At 42.3% G+C, this 18915-nt stretch overlaps 1 protein-coding gene across 6 annotated transcripts in view; it reads left to right on the top strand.

Moving 5' to 3' along the window:
* GPAM (glycerol-3-phosphate acyltransferase, mitochondrial) overlaps positions 1-18915 on the top strand; it is a 59487-nt gene that overhangs the window by 12906 nt on the left and 27666 nt on the right. For 2 of the 6 annotated variants that reach the window (XM_027594295.2, XM_027594290.2), the window contains exons 2-4: positions 13280-13410; positions 14538-14660; positions 18158-18231. In XM_027594295.2, coding sequence (XP_027450096.1) covers positions 13309-13410; positions 14538-14660; positions 18158-18231 — 299 coding nt within the window. In that variant the 5' untranslated portion in view covers positions 13280-13308. Of the gene's footprint in view, positions 1-11052; positions 11381-11727; positions 11808-13279; positions 13411-14537; positions 14661-18157; positions 18232-18915 lie in introns of those variants that run through there. The other 4 variants (XM_027594304.2, XM_027594297.2, XM_027594307.2 and 1 more) reach the window with 4 other exon arrangements.

Below are 18915 nucleotides of genomic sequence, written 5' to 3'. Positions count from 1 at the left end.
AGGAGAGCCAGCTGACTGCTCTTTTAATTAGAATTTGTCTAAGCGTCACTGTGGTTTATAAAATGGGGTTACTGACTAAGATAATTTTATTGTAACTATTATCATCACTAAAAAATTCATGCCATGTACCTAAGGCATGCCATGACACTGTAGAGCTTAAAGTTAACTAAGCCTTCTCTCTGAGAGGTTAAAATTTCATTCATTCCAGGATTTGATCAATTTAGGGGGCTTATGATATAATTCATTATATTTTTTCAACAGTTAATGAGCAGGTGACCTAGAAGCTTATGGACTATCCTCTAAAAACATCATTTATAATTAACCTAGAGAAAACCAACTTTGTGGATATGAAGGTTTGTTTAATCCCATCTGTAACCTATAGAGGTTACTAGGAATTCTACAATTCATGGATGCATGCTAAATTTACATATGTGTGCAAGTAATTTCGGGAGGTGAGGTAGGAACCCTGGATCAGAACCGACAGCCTTTGGAACAAATAACTATAAAATAATCTGATAAAGGGGAAAACTGTTTTGTCATCTCCTAAGCAGAATTGGATGTACAAGCGGAATCGGTGAGCGTAAGTCACCCTGAGTGAAGGGTCGGGCTCAGTGACCTGCATCATCAGCGGTATAACCAAGTGGGACTACAAGAGGGGATTGTACCCTATGACTCTGGGTTATGGAAAACCTATTATACAATATTTTACTTTCATGTTGGGGATCATCCTTGTAATCTAATTCAAATATTTTATGGAATAATATGATGATGACTGTCAGAAAAGATTTGGTAAGAATCACAGCTGATCATATTATTATGCTTATTCAGGTTTTGCTTTATATCAGGTAATTTAGAAAATTGGAAACTGTGTTGATAACACTCTTTGGAAACCTTTTATTGTGGGAAATCTGTAAGCTAAAAGCTAAAGATGGTTATAAGGAGTGTGTTTAGAACATCCAAGAAAATACATTTTCTAGAAGAAAATCTTAGAGCTTCTATGTCCCCAAAAAGTAATAAAACTAAATGTCTTTAAAAGTATTCTAAATGGACACTTAGTTAAACTCGGTGGCTCTTCCGGATTAGATTTAATAAGTGAAGTTCTAGCTTACTTTGATCTCATTAGAAAAAGAATAATTTAAATACAAAGTAGTTCTGCTTCTCTTCATCCTCTTTATGAAAACTTTTTTCCTTTTTGACAAAAACTGATTCTAAGGAGGAAATAGAAATAAGTCTATCTCCAGCCATGCCTAGCTTTCAAGTATTTTCAAATTCCTCCCTTCAAGTGTATAAGGCACATGTGTGTTTGCCTCCCAGCCTCTGCTTTGCCTTGTTCTCCATTGTGGATACTCATCCATGGCAGACCACCACCCATTGCGTTGCTGGTCACCACTGAAGACCTGGGCCCCTATTCTCCCTGGTATTTATGTTGTTCCCTCTCCTCTGACCCAGGGAGTGAGGGTCGGGGGGTGGGGGAATGGGTAATCTGCTTGCTACCTCTCTACCCAGCTTGGATACATGCTTCTTCAAGACCCGTAGAGTCCTGAGCCCCTAAAACTCTATGGCTCATGTATTGCTCCTTGAATACTTCCATTCTTAAAGTTATACTTGTCCATGACTACTGATAGTTGTAATAGTCATTCACACTCTCCTTTATTAAATAAGTAATCACATCTTGTACTTAGACATTCAACAAACAGATCTGGAGTATCTGTTTTGTGCAAGGCACTGTTAGGTGCTAGGAAATCGAGAGGGGAATGGAAGGGGTCAAGAATTTAAGAGGGACAGGCAGACATTAAATAGCTCATTCTATAATGGAGTCTTTAATTATAATTGTGATAGGTCCCATGGGGGAGAAGCATCTGACAAGGGGTCTGACTTAGTCTGAGGGTCAGTGAAGGTTGTCACGAGGAGGTGGGAACTGAGCTGTGGTATGAAGCATGAATTGTAAGAGGAAAGAGGGGGTTGTGGTGGGGACCACAGCCAGCGGAGGAAGGAGTATGTGTGAGAGAAGGGCAGAGCCATCTTTCTTAAGGAGTTGAAGGCAAGCCAGGGTGGCCTATGTCAGAGAGAAAGAGCAAGTGGGAGGAGATGAGGATGGGAAGGTCAGCAAGGGTAGACGGGCCAGGTCTTAGAGGCCATGTTGAAGACTGTTTCCTAAAAGTCTCTGTCCTAAAAGTCCAAAGCCTTTGTCCTAAAAACTGCAAGAACAATAGAAAGGATTTTAAGCCCTTGCAGTGGGGATCAGGCAGAGAAGTGGGGGTGTTTGAAGTGCTCAGTGTTGCATTTTCAAACGTCTGCTCTGGCTGACATGTGGGACGTTTGGGAGAATGGTGCACGGGAAGCAGACATGAGGAGTCTTGGTAGTAAGTGAGTGGTGGCCTGCATTAGGGTAGTACAGGTGGAGAGGAGGTAAATGGATCGTGGGTTTAAAGTTCTTTAGAAGGTTAAATTGCTAGAAGCTGGTGTGGGATTGGATGTAGGAAGAAGTTAAGAATGACTCCTAAGGGGTGCCTGGGTGGCTCAGTCATTGGGCGTCTGCCTTCAGCTCGGGTCATGATCCCGGGGTCCTGGGATCGAGTCCTGCATCAGGCTCCCTACTCGGCGGGAAGCCTGCTTCTCCCTCTCCTACTCCCCCTGCTTGTGTTCCCTCTCTCACTGTCTCTCTCTGTCAAATAAATAACATGTTAAAAAAAAAAAAAAAGAATGACTCCTAGGTTCCCAGTCTGTTGAGAGAGTAGGGAGTAAGAACAAAGGAGGGCCTCAAACCAGCAAAAGTTGCCAAGAAAAAACACGTAGGTAGGGAAAAAGAAATCCAGGAGAACATGGGGTTGTGAAAGCTGAAGAAAGGCCTTGCTCCTTCTGCTAGAACTTGAACTTGCTCAGCAAGCCATCAGTATCTGATAATCTGACATCAGGTTGTACAATAGTAGAAGGACTCTGGGTAAGTCTGGACACTCACCATCTAGGCCACATTAGGATCCCTCTTCCAGAAGACAAGATGCTTTCTGTCCAGCTAACATCTCAACTCCACAAACCACCTTGGACAATATCTTCCAAATACCAACTGATTTTCAGAGAAGTGACCTAAAGCAATATTTAGGAACAAAACTACATGTTGTCTTCAGAAATGCAACAAAGGCACAACAAAGGTTAACTTTTATGATGTCATATAGGGTAGTCTGGCCAGTCAAAAGCTCCAAACTCTCTTCTTTCCAGGTTGGGAATTTTGCTTTATCCATCCCAACCAGAAGGTTCACTGAGGTTGTTCTGATAGTCATTAGAGTTGTTCGTAAATGTTTGGTTATCTTGTTTTGGGCACATGGTAGGATTACATTTCTTCACCCACTTTCTTTGTACAATGCTTTAGCTAATGAAATTGGAACACAAGCGATGTATGGATTAAGAGATTATGGTTTATACTCTCTGTTCTTGGCCTCAGCAAATAAGGAAGTATGTATCAACATGGAGCCTCCCTCAGTGACCTTTATGAGCAGAGCTTCTGTAATGACCTGCAGTTTACATGTAGCAGACACAAGAAATAAACTTTGTTGTCTTAAGGCTCTGAGACATTTGTTACTGTATCATAACCTAGTCCACCCTGACTGATACAGAGACACCCTTTCCAGAACAAAGTAACCTTAAGAGTTTATACAAGTTCCAAAGATTTTAGGACAGATTCTTTGCCAGCATTTAAGCTCAAAGAATTAGGATCTCTCTTTTGTCTCCAAAGTCTCTGCAAGAGGAGACTGCTAACAATGGTAATAATAGCTACTATTTAGTTAATCTTAACCATGCAGCAGGTGCTATGCTAATTATCTTGCATACATTATTCCATTTAATCTCAAAATAATAATCTCCCAATAAGGAAGTGGACATGAGCAAATCCACTTTTAAAATGAGAGAATTGAGGCTCAGAGAGGTTGAATAACTTTCCTAGGGTCAAATAGCTGGTAAATGGTAGAACCAAGATTGGAATCCAGGGTGTCTGGCTCCAAAGTCCTTGCAGAGTTCTCAGACATTCTGCTAGAAGGATTCAGGGTTGGCCCACTGATGTCCTCACTTGAAGCTCAGCTCTTAAGCCAGCCCCATCTGAGTATATTTATAGAGTGGGGTTTAACGTTAAGATACACTTTTCAGACCTGGGACCTGACTACTCTAACTACCAGACTCTCACCTAAGTTGGCTGAAAATGTATGTTATGTGTTTGTGCTCTAGAATCAGGTAGATCTGAATTCACATTGAGGTTCTGCCAGGTACTGGATTCACTTAACCTCTCCACATGCCTCCGTTTCTCCATCTGAAAAAATGTGGGTGATAGTTGTTCCTGGCTTATGGGGCTGTGGGGAGGATGGGCCCCTTGTTTTTCTTTTTGCTCTCAGATCCATTCCCCATCCTTCCCTGCTCTACTTTATGCCTGGGAGGGGAGCCATCCCTACAAACTCATTCCTTAGGCTTCTTTGCAGTTTGCTTCAGCCAATAGGAGGGGCTTGCAGGTGGAGGGAGGGCAGAAAGGGAGGAAAGCCAGGGACGGTGTTCCTCCTGTTTCAGGTTGCACCTCCAGCTGCGGCAGCTTTGTGGTTTGGGGTCCTCCTAGGCAGCCCCTCTCTCCTTGGTCCCAGATGTGGCTTAGGAGGCTCTGGCTTCTGGTTGTGTTAACATCTTTGTTGCTCCAGACCTAGGGTACTGATCTGGTGTTGCTAATCTCTGGGCTGTGTCACAGTCCCCTTTTGTTCTTTCAGCTCTTCCAAGACCTTTTGAAGAAGGATTCTGTATGAAAGTCACACTTCCGGTGGTCTGGCATGGGCTGTTTTCCAGATCGTGCCATGACTGATACAGAGGGTTGCTTGAGATAATGCCTATGAAGTACTTAGAAGAGTGCTTGGCACATAAAAAGTGCTCAACCAATGGTAGCTTACAAAATGGGCTTACTTTCTTCTTACCTAGATTCTCTGCAGCCAGTTGGCCCCAGGCAGGCCCCTGCCCACATCATAGCTCCTGAGTCACTGCCTCCTCCTTCCAGGTTGGCCAAGTCCACGGACCTGGGCTTCTGTTTTGATTCATCCTTCTCTAATCTTTACAGAATAAAGGGCCTGTGAATTCCTCCATGACATTTTTGACACATGTCACAATGTTATTTTTAATTTTCTGAACTTCTTACTAGGGCTTAAAATGGCCTGCTTCATCTGGCCCCTCTTTGTTCCCAACACCTCCCTCTGTCACTTTACTACGTGTTCTGCTCCAGCCCACGCTGCTCACTTCTGTCTGTCAGCTCTGTCCTCCTGCAGGGCTTTGCCTTGTGGACTTTCCCCTCCGTGGAAGGGTCTTCTCTGGGCTCATCAGACAAGGCCCTTCTTGCACCACAGCCTTGGAGTAGCTCCTCCTCCTTTAGAGAGGCCCTCCCTGACCACCTTCTCTAATGCTGGTCACCTCTGTTGTCCTCTGTGACAGAGGCTGTTTGGATCTTCGTTGTACTTTTCCATAACTTGTCTCCCTCCCGACCTGCCAGTGGCCATTAGACTCTTAACACCACCTGGGCAGGATCTGTGTGACATCCCCATATCTTCATCTTGTATCCTCAGGCACTAAAAGATTGGCAAAAAAGGGGCTCTCAGTCAGTATGTTATGAAAGAAAGGATGTTGAAGTAATTTCATGTCAAGGGTCCATAGAACTTCAGTAGTGATCAGTTTTGGGATTCCCCTCTTCTCCCTTATCCTGGCATCTGTGTTGTGCAGAACGCCTGACAGCCAGTTTCCTTCACCATTGCTCCTTGCCCGGGCCCTGCGTGGTATGTGAAGCCCCATTCCCTCTACAACATACTTGGCCACCGGGATCTTCACTGAGGCTCCCAAGACTCTAGACTTTCGGTCATCTGAGTCCTCCCATGGTCACCCTCCTTCTGCAGACTGGCCACCTCCATGGCCCTGCATCTCAAATGGAATCCAGAACCAGCACCCTCAATACTTAGCCCCTTCTCAGCCCCTGCGCCATGTGGGTCCCTGCCCCCTTTTCAGACAACCTCTTCTCACACAACCTAGTTTGATTCCACAGGAAAAACAAAAGACCTATTCAGGGTTTGTCTTCTTGATGACCAACCCGATCAATAGTTTCTCATTTTTTGGCTTTCAGTAACAAAAAGGCAGTTACTTGCAATTAGCCTCCCTTATGGCCTTGGGGAATCTCGAGACTTAAACCCAAGAGCCTGGCTACACACCTGGGAGAAGGGGAAAAAATACCTTCCATTTCTTGAGAATGAACTTATTAGTTGTAAAAAAAAAAAAAAAAATTCGACTTACAAACTAATTTCTTAAGTACTCTGCTCCACTAGTTCTCTGATGCAGTGCCCCAGACCCCCTCTGGAACTGGTGCCCTGCCCTGAGGCACAGCTAATAGCTGAAAGAAAGTCTGGAACCCTACCTAGTTCCTGTGGGCCTTCCTTCTTGGGGGTAGAGGGGTGGGGAATTGACTCCCGTCAGGTAGCCCAACCTGTAGGAGATGCCAAGGCAGATCTACCTGAAGCTTGCCTGCGTCCTACTGGGGTTATTAGAAGTTTGTGGCTTAATTTACTAATAAAGCAGTTTTTAGTAGAATTGAAGTCCTTATTCTGCCACAAATGTGGTAAAAGTGAGTCAGAGGGGTTCCATTCTCTTCTGGCCTAACGTACTTTCTAAATGACAGGCTCTAAGATCACTTCCGTTGCCACAAACTCCTGCATGATACACTGGTAGGGATGACTTCTTAACTCTTCTCTCATTTTTCCCTATATATTTGAGTCTTTCTAGTGGCCAGAATTGTGCTCAAAATTAAATGTGAGTCAGGAATGCATTTGCCTGTGAGTAACAGAAAACAAGAGTTACTGGCTTCAACAGATAGAGATTTAACAAAAATCCAGAGATGTGTGATTGGTGGTGTTGGGTTTGGACATTAAGTTACGGAACAAATTGGGGGAAGAAAGTGAAAAAGAAGCAGTGCTAGCTGTCTGTTCCCTTTTACTAAGAAAAGCTTCTCTGGAAATCCTCAAATTTGACTTTCTCTTAGGTCTCATTGTTCAGAACTGGGTCATATGACCATGTTGGCTGCAATGGATGGCCAGAGTATGTATGTCAGAAAGTGTCTTTATTTTGTCTTGTTTTTGAAATCTATGTATTTATTTGGGGAAAAGAATTCTACACTGACAGTTTTTTCTTTGAGTACTTTATTTTTTTTTTAAAGATTTTATTTATTTGAGAGAGAGAGAGAGAGAGCACAAGCAGGGGGAGGGGGAGAGGGAGAGGGAGAAGTGGGCTCCCCACTGAGCAGCCGATCCCAGGCCCCCAGGATCATGAGCCAAAAGCAGACGCTTAATCGCCCAGATGCCCTCTTTGAGTACTTTAAAGATGCTGCTTTCCTGATTTCTTGTTTGCAAATTTCTGATAAGAAAACTGTCCTCATTTTATCTTTGTTCCTTTGCATAGTGATGTACCTTTTTTTCTCTCTGCTTTTAAGGTTTTCACTTTACCACTGGTTTTAAGCAATTTAATTGCGATGTTCCTTGGTATAGTTTTCTTCATTTTTCTACTGAAGAGTTTGTTGGGCTTCTTGGATTTGCGAGTTTATAGTTTTTTATCAAGTTCAGGAAGTTTTCAGCTACTATTTCTTCAACTGTTTTTTCTGTCTTCCCTGACCCCTCCTTGTTCCCATATTTCTTCTGTCCTTCAGGGACTTCAGTTATGTGTATGTTAAGCTCACTGATACTCTGTTTATATTTTCAGGCTTTTTATTCCCTCTGTATTTCATTTTGGAGAGTTTCTATTGCAATGTTTTCAGGTTCTTTAACCTTTTTTTCCCCCAGTAATGCTTAATCTGCTGTTAGTCCCATAGAAGTGTAGGGTGTGTGTGTTAAAAATCTCAGACAATGTTGGGGTGCCTGGGTGGCTCAGTCATTAAGCATCTGCCTTCGGCTGGGGTTATGATCCCAGGGTCCTGGGATGGAGCCCTGCATCGGGCTCCCTGCTCTATGGGAAGCCTGCTTCTTCCTCTCCCACTCCCCCGGCTTGTGTTCCCTCTCTTGCTGTGTCTCTCTCTGTCAAATAAATAAATAAAATCTTTAAAAAAAATCTCAGACAATGTTTTTATGATTTCTAGGTATTTGCTTTTTAGGTCTTTTTAAAGATTTTCCATATCTCTACTTCCTTGGCCATATAGAATACAGTTATAATTGTTTTTTAATGTCCTAGTTTACTAATTCTATAATTTCTGTGACTCATTCAGTTGATTCATTTTTCTTTTTTTTAAACTTTATTTATTTGAGAGAGAGAGAGAAAGCATGAGTGGGGCGAGGGGCAAAGGGAGAGGGAGAAGCAGACACCCCGCTGAGCAGGGAGCCTGATGCAGGGATCAATCCCAGGACTCTGGGGACATGACCTGAGCCGAAGGCAGACGCTTAACCAACTGAACCACCTAGGCGCCCCTCTGTTACCCTTTCAATTGATTGATTTTTCTCCTTATATGGGCCATTTTTTCCCTACATTATTTTTGTATGTCTGATCATTTTTGATTGGATGCCAGACATTGTGAATTTTATCTTGTTGGTTGGTGGATATCTCTGATTTCCTATTAAGTACTGTTGTACTGGTTTTGGGATACTTTGTTCTTGGAAACGGTTTGGTCCTTTTGGTGCTGGCTTTTAAGATTTGTTCGGTAGGACCAGAGCAGCATTTACTCTATGGTTATTTTTACCCCACTACTGAGACAAGACCTATTGAGTCATGAATTATGAGGTTTCTGATCCGGGTGCCAGGATCAGGTCCTATTCCTTGGTCCTATATAATCCCTGGGTATCTTTCCACTCTGAGTTGTGGGAACTGGAACAACTGCCTGCCCTGTGCAAGCTTTGGTGATTGTTCTCACTCCCTTTCTAGGTGGCTCTTTCCCTGGCCATGGGTTGCTTCCTCACGCTCACGTGCTAATCAGCTGAAGACTGGAACAAGGCCTTTTGTAGGTCTCCAGAGCTCCTCTTTCACTGTATAGTTCTCTTCTCTCCAGCACTCTACTCCCAGCTCCCACTGTTTCGCCTTTCCCGGTCTCCCAGTTCTATCTCCTCAACTCAGGGAGTCTGTCTAGCTCTTCCTTGATCCCCCTCTCTGCACTGCCGCCTGACAGCTCTCTTAGGCAGTAAGCAGAGGCAATCAGAGGCAACCACCTCATTCGTCTACTCTCCCTATGGACCACTGTTCTGCATTGCTGCCTATTTATTTAATTAATTTATTTAGTTGTTTTGGTAGGAGAGTAAATTCAGTCAATGTTATTCCATTGTGGCTGGCTAGACTGGATTACTATAAATTATTGTTGTTCTGTTGATAAAACAGATTGCTGTGTCAACTGTTTCCCCAAGAATTCTCATTATGTAACCTGAAACACCTTGCACTGCAATCCACATCTCCTGCAAGTACAGTACACCCTTGTGTGATGGGTGTTACAGAAGAGTTGCCTACAAATAAACTCTGTGTAAGATCATCTGATTTTTCCCTCTGGCTTCCATTTTCATTCCTGCAATACTCTCTCTGCTTCATTTCTCATCACTTTCTCTTTAGCAATGACTTCAAACCCTGAGACTTTCCTTTGTTTTCTCCTCTCCTTGTTTTTGTTTTGTTTTGTTTTGTTTTTCTTTCCTTTTGGTCAGGGACCAACAATCTATACACAACATGTCATGATGTTTTGGGATTAGAATTCATCACATTCTTGTCAGCACAGTCTTTTTGTACTCAGGTGTGTGCTTGGAGTAAAGGGGTGTGTGGGGTTGAATAAAGGCAGGGCCTTTGACTTCAAGCAGCTCAGTCTTTTTTTTTTAACGAATAGCTACTCCCACAGTTTTGGATTGTTTTAAAAGTAGGACACCTCTGCATTTTGAGATGGACTTAGAAGTAGAAAGTTCAAGAAAAGGAATTCTTGTTTTTCTTCCTGCTCCTCAGCTTCAACAGTATTTATTGAGTGTTTACTAATAGTGTTATTGTATTATCTAAGAGACTGAGACAAGTCACAGACATTGATGATGATTTCATACTGTTATGAAAGAATGACACATATTGATAAAGACCCAAGGTGTGGCACCACAGTAAATCTGTGAGATTTCACAGAAGGGTGTGATTACTGAGAGCTGGAGATAATAGGGAAGGCTTGGAGACCTAGTTCAGGAAAGAATTACAGGATTTAGGAAAACATGGTGTGAGCACAGTTAGGAGTATGGGAGGCCATGGCTTGACTAGGGACCACCAGAGAGGTTGGAGTGGGAGCTTCTACTGGAGAACAGTGGGGAAAGGAGAGGTCTATCTGTGGAGGCCTTATGTGCCAGGCTCAGGCATTTGGACTGTGGTGAGCTCTGGATGGTTTTTGATGGGAGGACATGGAAGATGTGTTTCCATGAGAGGGTTAGGGTTAATGTGTGCAGAGTTGATGAGGGTTGGTGGCAGAGGTGTGAGAGCAGGGACTATACTATGACCTAATCATCTTTGTATTCCCATCTGCTGGATCAAACTTCATGCTTGTTGCTAAGGTCCACGTAAAAGGTTATCCTTTGCTTTCCAAACTGCTAATATTCTTGAAAACCACCTGCTTTGTCAATGGCATGACAAATACTGTGAAAGAACTTCTTTGTGCCCCATGAAGAATTAAAGGCAGGCAAACTTGGACTCGGGCTCTTTCAAGCCTTGTTTCTCTTTCAGCTCATTTTATTCTATTGAGGAAAAGGTACTCAGCCACTGTTACAGAAATTACACAACAGGGTCATTCCCAATCCCCACCTCCCCCGACCCTAACAATTTCTGCATATTCTTACAAATCTCGTAAGACAGACCACACATACACACGGGAACCAAACAACCCAAGCGAACAGTCCCAAAAGAGCCCGGGGTAGGCACAGACTTCCAGATGGGCAGAATTGACCCAAAGCAGCCTCAGGCGCACGTGCACGACCGCGTAGCGCGCGCGCACAACACCCTCACGTGACTCAGCGTCTAGGCGGAGTACCCGTTCGGTTAGGCACTTACACTCCATTATTGGCCCCCCTGGCCCCCTGCTGTGCACACTTTCTGCTCGGATCCGCACGCGGAGCCCGGGAGCCCCACCCCCCCCAGCCTTCGGCAGTCCCCCGCCCAGGCCGGGGCCGGCGCACTCGCCGAGGCTCCGCTCACTCTCGGGCGCCGGTTGCGTCATCGCGACGCGACCTTGCAGCCGCACCGGCCGAGACTCGAAGTGCCGGCGACTGCAGGAGCGGAAGTCGGAGCCGGCGGAGCTGCGGGGTGCGGACCGCGAGGGCGAGAGCGGCTGCGGGAAGCTGCTCGGGCCCGGAGCGCCGCGACAGGTGCGTCGTCGCCCTCTCCGCTGGACCCGGCGCCACGCCGGCAGGTTGTCCACTTCCCCGGAGCTCCAGGATTCCCCCTGAGAAATGGGCCCGGCTCGTGCCGGGTGGGGGTCGGGAGACCGGGCTGCGGCATGGGCTCCCCTGGGGAGGAGGGGAGAAGTTCCTGTGGACTGAGTAGCCTCTGCACCTGAAGGGATCGTGGGGGCATTGGCTTTCAGGCAGCTGGGGTGCTTTGCGAGCAGCTGGTGCTGGGGACAATCCCATGACACTTAACCGATGACTGGCCTGCGCGCACATCGTGTGCCAGACACTATGTTAGGCGCTTTATAGGTACTGTGCCGCCCTCCCAGCAACCCCAGGAGGTAAGATCTATCATATGCCCATTTTCCAGATGGGGAAACCAAGGCGTAGAAGTTAACCAACTTGTTCAAAAAACACGCAGATGGTCAGCAGTGGGGGATTCGAACTTGGGTATGTTTGGCTTCAGAGCTGATCCTCCTGTCTCTGTTCCTTTAAAAAGGAGTTAGTTCACCTCAGCTTATAGTTCGGCGCCTCCAGATTTTGTTTTACTTCTTGACCTTGGATAAACGCTGTAGGGAGGGAGGAGCGAACCCTGATTTCCTATTGGCACCAGACTGTCTTCCACTACTCCCATCGCTGGGGCCAGCAGCAACTTCTTTTTCTCAGGCAGCAACGGGGCTCCCCCTGTTGTAGCTACATTCTGCATGTGAAACTGATAGGTGATTTATTTCATAATAGTGTAGAGCTTTCATGCCAGGTGCATTGCTTTACTGTTCTCTCAACTGGCCTATTATGTTAGGTTGATGTCATGTCAAATAGTTAAGGACGATATGGTTGTGCTGAGAATAACCGTTACTGCAGCAAACCCATATGGGGAGTAACACTGTTACCCTGGACGTGACCTTTCAGAGTTTTAAAGGAGTAATTTAAGGCAGGGTGAGAAGTAGCCAAAAGCTAAAGCAATTTGAGAATTATGTTAGGAAGTTTTTATATTTTAGGTTAATCGCTGTTTTTTTTTTTTTTTTTTTTTTTTTTAAGCAGTTCACTGTTAATGAAATTTTCCCTTAGGGTACGAAAAGGCTTATTGAAAAGGATGAAAACTATTTAAAAAAAGATTTTATTTATTTATTTGACAGAGAGACACAGTGAGAGAGGGAACACAAGCAGGGGGAGTAGAGGAGGGAGAAACAGGCTTCCCACCTAGCAGGGAGCCTGATGTGGGGCTCCATCCCAGGACCCTGGGACCGTGATCTGAGCCGGAGGCAGCTGCTTAACAACTGAGCCACCCAGGCACGCCAAGGATGAAAATTTTTTAAATCAGATATTTCAAGATGGTATGGTTTTGATTTAGAGCTTTGTAAATGTATTAAAAGTGCAAATATCATTGCATTTAAGGCATCACAAGAAAATTGAGAGCTTAATTCACTTTGAGTGGGAAACTTTAGAGGTGCCCTCTTTGCCTTCACCATTTTTATATTGCATAATATGTATGACCAAAAATTCCCAGCACGTAATTTAAAAAAATCATCTACTTGTGCGCATACAAATAACTTCTATTTAATTAAATAAACACATACCTTCATCCTCCCAGGAACTATGCAGTTATTAACGCAAATGAAGTAATTCTTTGTTACCTACCCGAAATAAGCTGTTATGTGCCCTTTCACATTCATGGCTATTTTGTTCAGGAAATCTAAAGATACAAATGTTGATTAAAAAAAAAATCAGAACAGTCTACCAGAGTTGTTGAGTTTAAACACATCAAAGTCTGCTTTTACACATTGACTAAACATGGTGGACGTCCACCAGTAGTTCATTTGACATCCTATGATGGAGCAAAATAATGTCGAGGTCAGAATTTTGAGTTTTGGTCGTTACTGTCTGGATTAGTCATTAATTTAAATGATGTATATTTTTTATAGCACATGATTTGGGAGTTACTTCTTGTGACATGGATGAATCTGCACTGACCCTTGGCACAATAGATGTTTCTTATTTGCCAAATTCATCAGAATGCAGTGTTGGTCGATGTAAGCATGCAAATGAGGAATGGGTAAGTTTAATACAGGTTAGAAACATTCAACCTAAAGATGTTTGTCTCAGTGTTGTTTATGAAGGTAGCTGGAAGCAACATAGTATCAAATAGAGGTTAATAGCTACAGAAACTGCCTCCAGCTGTTAGAAGATATGTTTATGGAGCCTAATATTTAAACATTCTTATGGTTTTGTGTTAATTGGGAAGAAAAAATTGGGTGGGATATTTAAGCATAGTGATTGTGTTAAAAAAAGCAAAATACTTTGCATAGAAAAACCTAGGAGTTTTGGGTGGTGTACTTATAAAGATACTTTCTGAATCTATTTTCCATAATTATGAATTTTGTAATGGAAATAAAGTTTTTTAAAAAAATAAAAATTTTAGTATGAATCTCAATTCAAAGGACATGCATTTTCTTGTATTTTTTTCTATTTTGACATAACATGGCATGTTTAAAATATTTCTTGAACATTATCTGCTTTATATAAAAATGATGTCAGAGTTTTGGGGTTTTTTTGCTTAGTTTTGAGAATGTTGTATCAGTGGGATATAAGCAACTGATGAGCTCAATGAGCAAAATGTTTAGAACAGAGGAGCAGAATTTGACCCTAATTGGACAGTACATACAGCTCTGATAAGAATTCCAGGTTTTAAACTCTGTTGTCAGGATAAAGGAATGTTATATAAGTTTACCTTGTTTTTATTTAAAGTAAAATATTTTAAGCTGTGCATAACAACTTGCTTACTGAGTAAGGCTTTGTAGTGCTTTTGTGGGCGTCCAGGATTGAAGAGGAATATTAACTGTTAGCATATGGATCCAGGAGTCTGGTTTTATTCATCCTGCTGCTGTCATGGGCTGTTGAACCTTGTAAAACTGTTTTTGAACCTCTGAGTGTGCGGTAGTCCTTGCTAGCCATCACTATTCTTAGGTGCTCAAATTTTGCTTATGTTCCAAGTTTTGTTCCAAGTGTTGATGATGGAGGGGAGTACCATAAAGGAAAATCACTGAGAAACTTACACTACCAAAAGAAACCCAAGTCTAGGTTTCTCATCTATCTGAAATATCTTAGTTTTAGAGATCAAGTGGACAAATACAGTTCTCTTGCCATTCAGACACTTTTTTTTTTTCCATTAACATTTTTTAGGGTGAGTGTGGTTTCAGACCTACCGTCTTCAGATCTGCAACCTTAAAATGGAAAGAAAGCCTAATGAGCCGGAAGAGACCATTTGTTGGAAGATGTTGTTATTCCTGTACTCCCCAGAGCTGGGTAAGAATGTTACTGCTTGTTGACCTTTAATAAACAGTGAAATTCCAACTTTGTGTGAATTTTATTATTGGGTAGTCTTAATGGACTTAATTCATTTTTAGAACTTAGGCCCATGTTTATAAACCAAATATTCCAAGTAATGATGTTGACTCAGTTTTTCTTTCCATTCATTTATTCAGTAAATACCGGTCAAACAGTTGATGCTAAGTGATAATTTGGTTCTTTTTTAGTTTTTTTTTTTTTAAGATTTTATTTATTTGAGAGAGAGAATGGGCACACACTTGAGAGAGATCGAGCACGTGGAGGGGGAGGGGCAGGGGGAGAAGCAGACTCCCTGCTGAGCAGGGAGCCCCAGGACCCTGGAATCATGACCTGAGCTGAAGACAGCCACTTAACTGAGCCACCCAGGCGCCCTGGTTCTTTTTTTAGTTTAGTATGACTTTAGGGGAAGAGTAGATCTTACTTTTAGATCTCTTTTTTTATTTCTTTTTTTAGTTTTTAAGTTCATTTAGCCAACATATAGTATATCATGAGTTTTTGATTTAGTGTTCAATGATTCATTAGTTGCTTAACACCCAGTGCTCATCGATCACATGCCCTCCTTAATTTTAAAGAGTTGATGGGAACCTTCATAGAACTTCTAGATGTTGAACTTTTGACTCACTGTTAAAATCCTAGTGAGATGTGTAAGAGATAGCAGGACAGAGTGAAGTTTAAAGCTGTGGATTTACCCTACTCTCCTTTTCCTAAGTTTCTGTTGCAGGGGGGATGGGTAGGGAGGGTGAGTATCTGGTGACTGTTATAGTGAAAGATGGTTACTAAAATGTTAGGATTGGGGTGCCTGGGTGGCTCAGTCAGATAGGTGTCCGACTCCTGATTTCTGCTCAGGTCATGATCTCTGGGTTGTGAGATGGAGCTCTGCATCGGGCTCTGTGCTCAGCGTGGAGTCAGCTTGAGATTTTCTCTTTCTCTCTTTACCCTCCCCCAAATAAATAAATAAATAAATAAATAAATAAATAAATAAATAAATAAATAAATAAAATCTATTTAAAACAAAATAAGGGGTGCCCGTGTGGCTGAGTCAGTTAAACCTCTGCCTTTAACTCAGGTCGTGACCTCAGCGTCTGGATCAAGTCCTGAGTCGAGTCTGCTTCTCCCTCTGCCCCTCTCCCCCTGCTCTACTTGCTCAAGCACCCGCGCGCACGCGCTTTCTCGCTCTCTCAAATAAGTAAAGTCTTTAAAAAATAAAATGTTAGGCTGAAGATTTTAAATAGAGTATGTGCGGGTTTGTTTATATTTTGGTGAAGCAAACACATGTCATGCAGAATCTTTCACATTACAGTGTAGTATTTGAAAAGAGTCAGTTGGATGAAAGGCAAGCTTCTGTTGGTAATTTGCTAGATGGATGAGTTAGCCCGGGAATGTAGAATCGAAGTGGCTGTGTTCTTGGGCAGTAGAGTTACCTTTTAAAAGGTATACCTGGGCACCTGGGTGGCTCAGTTGGTTGGGTGACTGCCTTCGGCCCGGGTTATGATCCTGGAGTCCCCGGATCGAGTCCTACATCCGGCTCCCTGCTCAGTAGGGAGTCTGATTCTCCCTCTGACCCTCTTCCCTCTTGTGCTATCTCTCATTCTCTCTCTCAAATAAATGGATAAAATCTTTAAAAAAAAAAAAAGTATACCTGGATGTTAACTCTTTCTGGGATGGGCCAGTTATCAGGACAGAAATTCTGCCATTTTGAGTGCCTTTCATTTATAGACATTGCTTATAACCTGTGTGGGTAGCTGACTGTGCTGTGTGAATTTTCTACTCAGGATTGGCTTGGCAGGAAGTAGAATTCTGAGTCTGGTGTAAAGGTTCACTAACTTGGGAAAGATTTGTGTGGGACCCAAGCAATTTATGTTAAATATTCTTAATTATAAATATTGTTCCTTTTAAATCACAAGCACCTGTTGCAGGAATTTGGTAGAATTGAAGGACCATGACATTTATAGTCTAGGAGTGAGGGCAGTTCAGATTAATAGGCCAGTAGAAATAAAAATTTAAATAAATGATCATGTGACTTTTCTTTTTAGACTGGCATCTCATCTAATTCTAATTTCAAATCCTTAAAAAGTCAAAATAATACCTTGACTTTAATGTATTCTTTTTTTTAAAAAGATTTATTTATTTTAGAGAGAGAAAGTGAACACACGCATGAACATGGGGGAGGGGCAGAAGGAGAGGGAGAGAAAATCCCAAGTAGATTCTGTGCTGAGCACAGAGCCCAACGAGGCTCGATCCCAGGACCCTGAGATCACGACCTGAGCCGAAACCAAGAGTCTGAAGCTCAACTGACTGAGCCACCTAGGCGTCAGGATAGAGTGTAGGAAATTATTTGGTGGTGGTGGTTGGGGGTGTTTTGGGGTGGGCATGGATGAGTTGTATAGTAAATAATTGTTTTTTGCTTAAATACAGTACCTGATGGAGTTGAACTTGATTTTAAGTTCTTTCGTGGCATGTTTATTTAAAATAATTTTAAACAGTACTTTCATAGTAATTTTTGATATTTGCTGCCCTTTCTCTGATACCCTGTTTTCCTTATCTCTAAAGAGATTCCAAGTAAATATTTTTATATCTTCTATTGAAGGTACATTATGCTTTCCCAGCATTTATTTGTGGAATGTTTACCTTTTTGTCCACACTGATAAAGCTACAGACTTTCTCTTTCCAGAAGAACTATCTCTGAGTTATCCTTTTAAGTTTTCCTGTAAAGAGAGTGACCTTTAGCCGTACATTTTCCAATTAAGTAAACAGTCATTTTAGAGAAATAAAGACCGTACTCTTTAGAGCAAGATGTAGATTTGAATATTAGAACCTCCATCAGCCTCAATTTTCCTATCTGTAAAATGGGGATAATAATTATTGTGTCAGGATTATTGCTGGATTTAATAATCTAATGATAACTACATGCTACTTAGCATGGTATTTTTGCATTTGGGGAATACTGAAATCTCCAATATTCCTGTCAGTGATTTAATAAGCTCTCAGTAGCTTCAACTCTTTTGGGTTGGAGGTAGGGAGTGAGGCAGGAAAGGGAGGCACAGCTTCCTTTGCAACGTGGTAAGCCTTAATTCTGAGTTTGTGACCTTCTTTGAAGACTAAAAAGTACTTTTCAATAAAGCATTTTTCTTCATCACTTAGATTTTTGAAGCAGTGCTTAACTTTATACTTGAGTTATAAAAGTTATCAAGAAGTAGTAATGTGGGATGCCTGGGTGGCTCAGTTGGTTAAGCGTCTGCCTTTAGCTCAGGTCATGATCTCAGGGTCTTGAGATCAAGCCCCAAGGCAGGCTCCCTGCTGAGTGGGGAGTCTCCTTCTCCCTCTCCCTCTCCCCCCAGCTCATGCTCTCTCTCTCTCAAATAAATAAAATCTTTAAAAAAAAAAAGAAGTAATGTGAGCTCTTCACCAGCCATCCAGTTGTATACTTATGTCTACATTTATTTTGTTTCATGTAGGATAAATTTTTCAACTCCAGTATCCCATCTTTGGGTTTGCGGAATGTTATTTATATCAATGAAACTCACACAAGGTAAAAAGAAATTTCTTTTATTTCTAATACATCTCAAAAGAAAAACTATAATAATCAATGGATATACTCTAAGAGGAATTTCTTCATCTTTTTGAGAATTAATAGAATTGAGCTTCTGACACAAGAGGCCTTATCTAAAAATTGGAAGTAGCATAGCCCCCTGAGAGACTGGTTACTATTACCACTATGTAATTATATGGTACTGATTTCATGAGAGTGTAGATATCACTTATAGCTTTCTCTTTCTATTTGCATATTGATTTTATATCTGAAGTGTACCAAAACGTGATAAAGATTTGTCTGAGGAAAGGGTAAGTTTGAATGTCTTATGACTTATTATTTTATGCTTAAAAATTGAAATAAACCTAATCTATGGAGTTTTAGAAGATGTATTCCTGTATTGAGCAAATGTTCTTTCATTTTATTACTAGCTTAAGACTTTCTTTAGAATTCTTCCAGACGTCAGGCACTTGGGGGTGGGCTGTTAGGCATCCCAGTGAGAGAAAAGAGGCTTTGTTTTATGTGAATCTAGGCTAGGGGATAAGGGAGGGGTGAGGGGAGGTTGTGTGAATGTCTGTGAGGCAGGAGAGAATGGCAGCCAAAAACGCTGCCAGTCCTTCTACTTAGTTCTAAGAGTAAATGCCTGGAATAGGTCAGCAGTAGGTTCAGGTGATGAGACATTCT

Source organism: Zalophus californianus, chromosome 15, assembly GCF_009762305.2.
Source record: "Zalophus californianus isolate mZalCal1 chromosome 15, mZalCal1.pri.v2, whole genome shotgun sequence".
In the NCBI taxonomy this organism is placed as follows: Eukaryota; Metazoa; Chordata; class Mammalia; order Carnivora; family Otariidae; genus Zalophus; species Zalophus californianus.
Note: the sequence above shows the minus strand (reverse complement) of the source record. Positions and strands in the feature narration are given on the sequence as shown.